General features: G+C 46.1%; 1 protein-coding gene across 1 annotated transcript in view; it reads right to left on the bottom strand.

Annotated features, from left to right (window-relative positions):
- The window catches only part of LOC103251082 (methylcytosine dioxygenase TET1-like), a gene marked incomplete at its 3' end in the record, with an annotated part of 37,231 nt that extends 26,992 nt beyond the window's left edge, over nucleotides 1-10,239 (bottom strand). Inside the window, exon 1 of the mRNA XM_008049693.2 lies at nucleotides 8,227-10,239. Within this exon, the coding sequence (XP_008047884.1) occupies nucleotides 8,227-10,122 (1,896 nt within the window). The remainder of the gene's footprint in view (nucleotides 1-8,226) is intronic.
- Between the last annotated feature and the right edge of the window lie 650 nt (nucleotides 10,240-10,889).

Raw genomic sequence — 10,889 nt, 5'->3', positions numbered from 1 at the left:
TGCCCTCCAGTCTGGGCGACAGAGTGAGACTCCAACTCAAAAAAAAAAAAAAAAGAATATCCGGGTCTCTAAACTCTCTAAAACTCAATAGTCTCATCACTGACCTATTGTGTTTGTTTCTTTAGCCTGATAGGAAGATAGGAATTTCCTGAGTCAAGAGATGACGTCCAATGTATTTTGAGGGAAAGCTGCAATTACGTCACAGACTATGACTTTATTTATCTTTCTCACCTCCAACTCTTAATAATAAGTGAAGTAGGGCCTCCTGGCCCCCAATAAACCCCAGAACACCCAGAAAAAAATAAGTAAAGTGGCTGGACTGAGTGGCTCAGCCTGTAATCCCAGTACTTTGGGAGGCAGAGGCGAGAGGATTGCCTGAGCCTGTGGGTTTGAGACTGGCCCAAGCAACTTGGCGAGACTTCTTCTCTACAATAAATCAAAAATTAGGCATGGTAGCACGCACCTGTAGTTCCGGCTACTTGGAAGGCTGAGGCGGAGGGATCGCGGGAGCCCAGCAGGTCGACACTGGGGTGGCCGCAAGTATGCCATGGCACTCCAGCCTGGGCAACAGAGTAAGACTCCAACTCAAAAAAAAAGAAAAGAAAAGAAAAACAGTGCTGGGATTTTGCTTGTGATATTTGTAATAGATTAACTAGGACAGACTGACATTCTTTTTCAGTTTGGATCTTCCAGTCCATGACCATAGTGTATCTTTATTTTCCACTTCACCCTTCCAAGTAGCTGGAACCCCAGGTGCGCACTACCATACCTGGCTAATTTTTTGATTTATTGTAGAGACGAAGTCTCACCATGTTGCTGGTTGTGAACCTGCAGGCTCAGGCAATCCTCTTGCCTTGGCCTTCCAAAGTACTCGGATTATAGGCTTGAACCACCGCGCCCGACCCCAAGCACTGTTTTTTTAGTGGAAATTTACAAGCTAATGCAAAAGTTTTTTTCTGAAAATACAAAGAGAAAAAAAAAGCCCAAGTCAATACTGGAAAAGAAAGCCGAAGAACTTATATTAACAGTTAATAAGACCTGTTATAAAGTTATAGTAATGAAGACAGTTTAGACACAAGGATAGACAAAAGGTCAATAAACAAAGCCTGGAAGTGGATGCAAAATGTATCAATCACCTGATAAATGACAAAGTTGACACTGTAGTTGTGGAGAAATTATCCTTTCAATGATAGAGCATTTCAATTAGAGAGTCATATGGAAAAGAATGAATTGGGACTCCAATTTCCCACCTTACACAGGTATCAATTCCAAATATATATAATGTAATGCAGAATATAACCCCTCAATTGCAATAAAAATCCATGAGTTCATAATGAAAGACATAAATGAATAATAAATAATAATAAATAAGGGAAAGTGCTTCCTTAGGATTTGGTTTGTTTCTTTTATATTTGGGTTTTTTTGGTTTTGTTTTTGGGGATTTTTTTGAGTCAGAGTCTCACTCTGTCGCCCAGTGTGCCATGGCACACTCACAGTCACTGCAGCCTCCACTGCTGGGCTCAGGCGATCCTTCCACCTCAGCAGCCAGGTGCAGTGGCTCAGCCTGTAATCCCAGCACTTTGGGAGGCCGAGATGAGAGGATTGCCTGAGCCTGGGGATTTGAGACCAGCCTGAGCAACTTGGTGAGACTTTGTCTCTACAATAAATCACAAAAACTAGCCAGCAGTGGTGACCTGCATCTTGCCTCTGCCTCCCAAAGTGCTGGGATTATAAGCGTGAGCCACTGTGCCTGGTCTTCCTTAGGATTTAAAACAAACTAACATGGCTGGACGCAGAGACCAAGGTGAGAGAATTGACTGAACCCACGGGTTTGAGACCAACTTAGGCAACTTGGTGAGATCTCATCTCAACAATAAATTAAAAAAATTAGCTGACAGTGGTGGCACGTGCTTGTAGTTCCAGCTACTTGAACAACTGAGGCAGAAGGACACCTGAGCCCAGCAGATTGAGGCTACAGCTGCAATCATGCCATTGCACTCCAATCTGAGCACCAGACTTAAACATCAACTCTAAATAAATAAATAATAAATAATGGGCCGGCTCAGTGGCTCAGCCTGTAATCCCAGCGCTTTGGGAGGCCGAGGTGAGTGGATTACCTGAACCCACGGGTTTGAGACCCACCTGGGCAAATTGGCGAGACCTCATCTCCACAATAAATAAAAAAAATTAGTCGGGCATGGTAGCATGCGCCTGTAGTTCCAGCTACTTGGAAGGCTGAGGTGGAAGGGTCGCCAGAGCCCAGCAGGTGGAGGCTGCAGTGGCCGGGAGCGGCCACTGCACTCCAGTCTGGGTGACAGAGTGAGACTCCAACTCAAAAATAAATAAATAAGCCGGGCTCGGTGGCTCAGCCTCTAATCCCAGCGCTTTGGGAGGCTGAGGTGAGTGGATTGCCTGAGCCCGAGGGTTCGAGACCCCGCCTGGGCAGGTGAGACCTTATATCTACAATAAAGCAAAAAATCAGCCGGGCGTGGTAGCACGCGCCTGTAGTTCCAGCTACTGGAAGGCTGAGGTGGAAGGATCACTGGAGCCCAGCAGGTCGAGGCTGCAGTGGCCGGGAGCGGCCACTGCACCCCAGTCTGGGCAACTGAGACTCCAACTCAAAAAAAATAAAATAATAAAATAAATAAATAAATAATGAACTAATATATTTAGATGAAACGATAGTAGTAAACAAGCATCATTTGGCAAACACCAGGCAAAAGTCACCAATGGATGTTGAAACTAAGGAGAGAAAATTTGAGGAGTACCAGAGTATTTACTAAGTCTCAACCTCCTAATAAGATATTTACTAAGTACAAAGGGAAAAATTAGTAACTTTACAATGAAGAATTCTGGAAGACACTACCTTGACCAAGGAATCAAAATGAAGATCATAAATAGTGAAAAACTGGCATCACCTGTCTCCTGATTCCCACAAAATTGTATAACCCAAATCTAGTCATGAGGAAACAATAAACAAACCCAAATTAAGGAGCAAAACAACTGACCTGCACTTTTCAAAAGTAGCAATGTCATAAAAGACAAAAATTAAGCCGGGCTCGGTGGCTCAGCCTGTAATCCCGCGCCTTTGGGAGGCTGAGGTGAGTGGATTGCCTGAGCCCGCGGGTTCGAGACCCGCCTGGGCAGGCGAGACCTCATCTCTACAATAAATCAAAAAATTAGCCGGGCCTGGTAGCGCGCGCCTATAATTCTGGCTACTAGGAAAACTGAGGAGGAAGGATCGCCGGAGCCCAGCAGGTCGAGGCTGCGGTGGCCGGGAGTGACCACTGCACTCCAGTCTGGGCGACAGAGTGAGACTCCAACTAAAAAAAAAAAAAAAATTAAGAAACTCTTCCAGACCCAAAAAAAAAAAAAAAAGTGTATGTTGTATGATTTCGTTTATATAAAACTCCAGAAAAATACAAACTAATCTTTAGTGACAGAAAAGATAGTGTTTGCCTTGGGAGGAAGGATACAAGGATATGGATAGGAAAAACAAAGAGACACAAAGAAAATTCTGGGAGTGACAGATTTTGATTGTGGCAATAGCTACACAGCGTATAGATGTCATACTTATCAAATTACTAAGTATAAATGTGTGCAGCTGTTGGGTGCATTGGCTCACGCCTGGAATCCCAACACCTTGGGAGGCCTAGATGAGAGGTTCAAGACCAGCCTGGTCAAATTGATGAGATCTTGTCTCTACAATAATAAAAATTAGCCAGGTGTGGTGGCAAGCACCTATAGTTCTGGCTACTTGGAAGGCTGAGGCGGAAGGATCACCTGTGCCCAGCAGATGGAGGCTGCAGTGGCCATGAGTGTGCCACTCACTCCAGCCTGGGCCACAGAGTGAGACTCCAACTCAAAAAAAAAAATGCATTGGGGAAATGCAGCTGAAAACTGCTGCAACCTCAAGAATATTGTGGGCCGGGCTCAGTGGCTCAGCCTGTAATCCCAGCACTTTGGGAGGCCGAGGTGAGTGGATTGTCTGAGCCCGCGGGTTCGAGACCCGCCTGGGCAACTTGGCGAGACCTCATCTCTACAATAAATAAAAAATTAGCTGGGCGTGGTAGCACGTGCCTGTAGTTCCAGCTACTTGGAAGGCTGAGGCGGAAGGATCGCCGGAGCCCAGCAGGTCGAGGCTGCAGTGGCCGCTCCCGGCCACTGCACTCCAGTCAGAGTGACAGAGTGAGACTCCAACTCAAAAAAAAAAAAAGAGTATTGTGAAGAGACATGAAGGCAAACAAGACAGAGGAGGTCAGAGGTGCCAGGTCCCTAAGGTCCTGTATTTCCATGCTAATGAATCAAGGCTTCATCTAGAACTGGAACGCACTGAAAGTTTTGCTTATTTCTTTTGCTTTATTTCAAGTGAAATATATCACATATACAGAAGAATGCTAAGTGTATTTAGGAAGGACAGTCAGGTTTTCAGAAAGAAAACTTGAACTGCACTAAGGAGAGCTTGTTATTCAACTTTCTGACTTTCCTGCTAGCCAGTATGCTGATGATTATATCCCCAGTGCGCAGCCCAGAGAAGTGCAATAAATACTTGCAGATAATAAAGAGAACTGAGCCGGGGTTGGTGGCTTAGCCTGTAATCCCGCGCTTTGGGAGGCTGTGGTGAGTGGATTGCCTGAGCCCGTGGGTTCGAGAACTGCCTGGGCACCGTAGCGAGACCTCATCTCTACAATAAATCAAAAAAATTAGCTGGGCGTGGTAGCGTCCACCTGTAGTTCCGACTACTTGAAAGGCTGAGGCGGAAGGATCGCCAGAGCCCAGCAGGTCGAGGCTGCAGTGGCCGCTCCTGGCCACTGCACTCCAGTCTGGGTGACAGAGTGAGACTCCAACTAAAAAAAAAACCAAAACCAAAACAAAACAATAAAGAGAACCGTGAGATTACCCCAATAAGGGAGAAAGCTCTCAACAATGGCAGTGGTCAAGAAAATGAAGAGGTAGGGGTGCTCAGAACTTGTAGAATAAGAGAATCTAGATTAGTGAGAGACACAGGCATGGAAGATGAGAGAATGTTCCATTTTGGGTGACCATGTGGTATGCCATTGAACCAAATATGTGAGGTAAGAGGAATTTTGGGAAAGAAGAGAACCAGCGTGCTTATGCCCATTAAAGATACAATGTTAGCCAGGCTCGGTGGCTCAACCCGTGCTTTGGGAGGCTGAGGTGAATGGATTTCCTGAACCCACGGGTTCAAGACCCGCCTGGGCAACTTGGCAAGACCTCATCTCTACAATTAATCAAAAAATTAGCCGGATGTGGTAGCGCGCGCCTGTAGTTCCAGCTACTTGGAAGGCTGAGGCGGAAAGATTACTGGAGCCCAGCAGGTCGAGGCTGCGATGGCCGGGAGCGGCCACTACACTCCAGTCTGGCGACAGAGTGAGAATCCAACTCAAAAAAAAACAAAAAAAAAACACAATGTTTTTGACAATAATGGGAGCTAGCAATGCTACAAATTAGTAGCTTACAAAGGAGGTCTCTCTGCTAAAAATATAGCTACTAAGTGTTTTAACTGTTTGTTTTAAATTAACTGGCCACGTTTGGTCTATTTCCACCTGTGTGAAGTGACTTGTATAATGAAAGAGTATATTACAGTAAGGTTTTTTTTTGTTTTTGAGTTGCATCTCACTGTCACCCAGGCTGGAGTGCAGTGGCATGCTCATGGCCACTGCAACCTCGACCTTCTGGGGTCAGGCGATCCTTCTGCCTCAGCCTTCCAAATAGCTGGAACCACAGGTACCACCACCATGTCCAGCTAATTTTTTTGATTTATTGTGGAGATGAGGTCTCACCATGTTGCCCAGGCTAGTCTTGAACTACCAGGCTCAGGCAATCCTCCCATCTCAGTTTCCCAAAGTGCTGGGATTACAGGCAAGGACCACAGTGCCTGATCTGACAGTGGTTTTAAAAGTCTGAAAAGTGGCCAGGCACAGTGGCTCATCCCGACTAAAAAAAAAGTCTGAACTCCAAAAAAATCTTTCTTTTTTTTTTTTGGTTGGAGTCTCACTCTGTTACCCCGACTGGGGTACAGTGGCTGCTCCCGGCCACTGCAGCCTCAACCCGCTGGGCTCCAGCAATCCTTCCGCCTTGGCCTTCCAAGTAGCTGGAACTACAGGCATGCGCTACCACGCCCGGCTCATTTTTTGATTTATTGTAGAGATGAGGTCTCGCCAAGTTGCCCAGGCAGGTCTCGAACCCGCGGGCTCAGGCAATCCACTCACCTCGGCCTCCCAAAGTGCTGGGATTACAGGCTGAGCCACCAAGCCCGGCCTCTTTTTTTTTTTTGAGTCAGAATTTCACTCTGTCACATATGCTGGAGTGCAGAGGCATGCTCATAGCCACCACAGCCTTGGCCTGCTGAGCTCAGGCGATCCTTCTGCTTTAGCCTTCCAAGTAGCTGGAACTACAGGCACTCGCCACCACACCCTGCTAATTTTTTGATTTATTGTAGAGATGAAGTGTTGCCATGTTGCCCAAGTTGGTCTCAAACCTGTGGGCTCAGGCAATCCTCTCACCTCTGCCTCCCAAAGTGCTAGGATTACAGGCATGAGCCACTATACTTGGTCATAGAACCTAAATCAGCAGATACTTTTACCACATTAGGCTCATAAACTGTAATAATTAGAAATATTTGTATATCACTTTAGAGTTTGCAAACTATTTTCACTTAATCCCAACAACCCTACAAGATATATAGAACAGATAGAAATCACTCCTCAAAAGTTAAGATGAAAGCTATGTCTCTAAAACAAAGTTTCACGATTAAGGATGCAGGGTTGTTTGTTTTTAGACAGTCTCACTGTCACCCAGGCTGGAGTGCAGTGATGTCTTCATAGCTCACTATAGCCTTGAACTCTTAGGCTCGAGCAAAGGGATGCAATTTTATTCCATTAAAAGGAAAGAAAGTCGGTCACGGTGCTGCAAACCTAAATCTCAGCACTTTGGGAGACCGAGGTGGGAGGATCATTTGAGGCCAGGAATTCAGGACCAGCCTGGGCAAAACAGTAAGATTTCATTCCTACAAAAAGATTTTTAAAAATTAGCTGGGTGTGGTGGCATGTGCCTGCAGTATCAGCTACTCAAGAGACTGAGACAGAGGCTGGCTTGAGCCCAGGAGGCCAAGGCTGTGGTGAGTCGTGATCATGCCACTGCACTCCAACCTGGGCGACAGAGTGAGACTACAACTCAAAAAAAAAAAAAAAGGCTGGGCACGGTGGCTCAGCCTATAATCCCAGCACTTTGGGAAGCTAAGGCAAGAGGATTTCCTGAGCCTGGGTGTTCGAGACAAGCCTGGGCAACTTGGTGAGATCTCATTTCTACAATAAATCAAAAAATTAGGCCGGGCTCGGTGGCTCAGCCTGTAATCCCAGCACTTTGGGAGGCCAAGGTGAGTGGATTGCCTGAGCCCGCGGGTTTGAGACCGATCTAGGCAACTTGGCGAGACCTCATCTCTACAATAGATCAAAAATCAGCCGGGCGTGGTAGCGCGCATCTGTAGTTACAGCTTCTTGGAAGGCTGAGGTGGAAGGATCGCCGGAGCCCAGCAGGAGGTCAAGGCTGCGGTGACCGGGAGCGGCCACTACACTCCAGTCTGGGTGACAGAGTGAGACTCCAACTCAAAAAAAACAAACAAAAAAATTAGGTGGTCATGGTAGTGCACACCTGTAATTCCAGCTACTTGGAAGGCTGAGGTGGAAGGATCGCCTGAGCCCAGCAGGTCAAGGCTACAGTAGCTATGAGCATGCCACTGCACTCCAGCCTGGGCAACACAGTAAGACTCTGATTCAGGGAAAAAAAAAAAAAAAAAAAGGAAAGAAGTTTAATTGCTCTGGTTTTTTGGGCTGCAAGGGAGTTAATGAATTTGTTCCACTCTTAATTTTTAGATCTGTAACTTCCAAAAAAGACACACAACTAGCCAAAATGAGGCATAGTGGAAATCTTTGCAAAATCACATCTCATACAATTTCCTTATGTTTTCAACAAGTTCTATAATGGAAAAACTGTATGTTCTAGTTTTCTGGGACAAATTCTAAAAATAATTTAAGGCATCATTGCACAAGATGTACTTCAGGTAGGTCCACAAATTCGTGTGTAGGTAACTTAAATCAACATTTTACCAAAGTCAAAGGACATAATACTGAAGCCAATGGTCTCCATCCAAATCACTACACCAAGTGTCATGGGTATATCCCAGGCCCTTGTTTATTTGCTCACCTCCAGGGGCACGATGACGGACGGTTTCTTTTTCAGCTCCTCACATTTCCGCTTCTTGCAGATCTGATGGCTGTTCTTTCTGTTCTTGCAGTAAGTACATTCACCACAGTTGGTCTTCTGCTGGCAGGGCTCACACACCCCACATCGCTTTCGTTTCTTCTTTTCCAAAGTAGGCAGCAAAGTGGTATAGGAAGGAGAAGAGGAGGTACTGGCGAGTGACATGGGTGCAGACACCACTGTGGTGTTGACATCAGTCGTGCTTGTCATGCTGACCTGAGAGCTCTCTCTTTCTGATTTGCTGGGACCAGCCTGGGAGAGTTGAGCAACACCCTGCGAAGTGTGGCCGAGTCCTCTCTCAGGGGCTAACATGAACCCCTGAGTGTGAGTTGGCAGAAAGCTTATATGAACCTGCTTCTCATTTTCTACATTGCTTAGAGCCATGACTGGAGGTACTGAACTTATCTCTGAGTTTGATGATGATTGAGGAGTGTGTCCTGAGCCCAGAGGCAAAATCTGTATAGCACCCTGGACTGCAAGCCCATATGAGACAGTGCTCTGGGGCTCAGGCCATTTGGGAAGAGCGTTACAGGTAGCAATTGGGTTTGGAGGAACAGGAAGGAAGAGAGGCAGGTCTGAGACAGCACCCCCGCCCATCCCAAGAGTTTCTTGTTGGTCTAAGACAGTACCAAAGACCTCTCCTTGGACTGGAATAGCACCAGGAATTTCTGGTGGATCTGGGGTCTCACCCAGGGTCTCACCATGAACTGGGTTAGCACCAGGAAATTCCCACTGATGTGGGAGAGAACCGAAGGTCTGTCCTAGGACAGAGGTGGTATCAGGAACTTCCTGTTGATCTGCGGTAGCTTTGAGGGCCTCTTGATGATCTGGTTTAGCACCAAGGGTTTCTTGTTCTGAGCCTGCCAAGAAGAATTTTATTACAGAGGTAGGATATGTGGACCCACCAATAGACAAGCAGTTTCTAAGATTCAACTCAGGTATAACCTTTTTTAAACTGGAGGTGGGGCAGCAATCATGTTCACTTTGGATGGGATCCAGGTAAGAATCAGTTAACTTAAGAGATTCTACTCGTGAACCCAACTCTTCTAACTGAATGTTGGGGTTTCTTTGAGAGGTAACTTTGGGGGCTGCTCTTTGGGGCAAAGGAGCACACACAGTGTCCTGAGCAAATATTCTAGGGGAACCACTGGCATCATTCAATGTCTCTTCAGAGAACAGTCCTTCATCACAATGCGTCCCTATCAGTGGCCCAGAAAGGATCTCTGCTGGAGGGCCGCTATGGGTGGGGACACTGATTTTGGAATCCTCAACCCTCTGGGACCAAGACTGGGCTGTCTCTTGGCTCTTACCTTTAATTAAAGATGCATTTTGTACACCAATTAGAGTCTCTAAATCAGGAAGGATTCGGGTATCTTGCATTGGGACTGAATCATTTGCTGAGGGCTTTACTCCCAAGTCAGTGAGTACCTTATAATCACAAACATGTTGCTTTTCTAAACCCTTAGGTGGGACTTTCTTGGGTTTAGCTATGACCACTGGGGGTTGGGAGAGTCGCCGGCTGAGAGAGGTGCTTCGGAGAGCCATGGTAAACCCATTGCAGGTTAAGGACTCTGGGTTCTGAAAAAGAACCTCTGTCCTATCCAGATTCATGCGTGCTGCTCCAGCTCTCGTCAGAAGGCTTCTGACTGGCATAGGTGGTTTAGGCTCTGTTTTTTTCTTAACATCTCTTTCTTGAATTATTTGTTTTAATGTTCCAGGACTTAAAGTCTTGACTAATGGTGCTGGCTTGGATGTCTTCTTCAGCTGGCTGTTTTTCGTTTTGTTTACATCTTCCTTCCTGACTAATCTGGAAGGCCTTGCATGGCGAGATCGAGACATAGCTACGGAGTGGGAAAAAATGAAAGGGCACAGGAAACAGAGTCATTGGTCCTTTGGAAAGTCTCACTTCTGAGGAGAATCGGGATGCACTGCTCTTGAGCTCAGTCACACAAGGTTTCAGTCTGAAATAACAACAAAAAACACTGAAGTGAGTCTTTTTCTTATGCATTCCCCTAGTTGAAATAGAATATTTACTATTGATATTAGTTAAAACTAGGGAACTGAGAATGTTTACAGCAAAACAAAAACAGAAAAAAAACAATACTAAAGTATTCTTTAAACCCTGGATTCACTATAAAGTTCCTTTAATTACTATGACAAATGAGTAAGGTGATTAAATTCCTCAAATAAGGTATGAATGAGAGCCTTCTCAGGGGCTGGGCATGGTGGCTCAAGCCTGTAATCCCAGCACTTTGAGAGGCCGAGGCAAGAGAATTGCCTGAGCTCAGGGGTTTGGAAACAGCCTGGGTCACTTGGTGAGACCTTGTCTCTACAATAAATCAAAAAAGTAGCCGGGCATGGTAGCACACACCTGTAGTTCTGCTACTTGGAAGGCTGAGGCAGAAGGATTGCCTGAGCCCAGCAAGTCCATGCGGGGGTAGCCATAAGCACACCACTGCACTCCAGCCTTGGTGACAGAGTGAGACCCTGACTCAAAAACAAAAAAATATTGAAATCACACAGTCCAGGCATGGTGGTTCATGCCTATCTACAATTCCAGCACTTTGGGAGGCCAAGGTGAGAGGATTACCTGAGCCCAGGGTTCA

Source organism: Carlito syrichta, unplaced genomic scaffold (genome assembly GCF_000164805.1).
Source record: "Carlito syrichta isolate Samal-C Ts95f unplaced genomic scaffold, Tarsius_syrichta-2.0.1 Scaffold136007, whole genome shotgun sequence".
Lineage (NCBI taxonomy): Eukaryota > Metazoa > Chordata > Mammalia > Primates > Tarsiidae > Carlito > Carlito syrichta.
The sequence above is the reverse complement of the archived record's forward strand: the minus strand, read 5'-3'. Positions and strand labels throughout refer to the sequence as shown.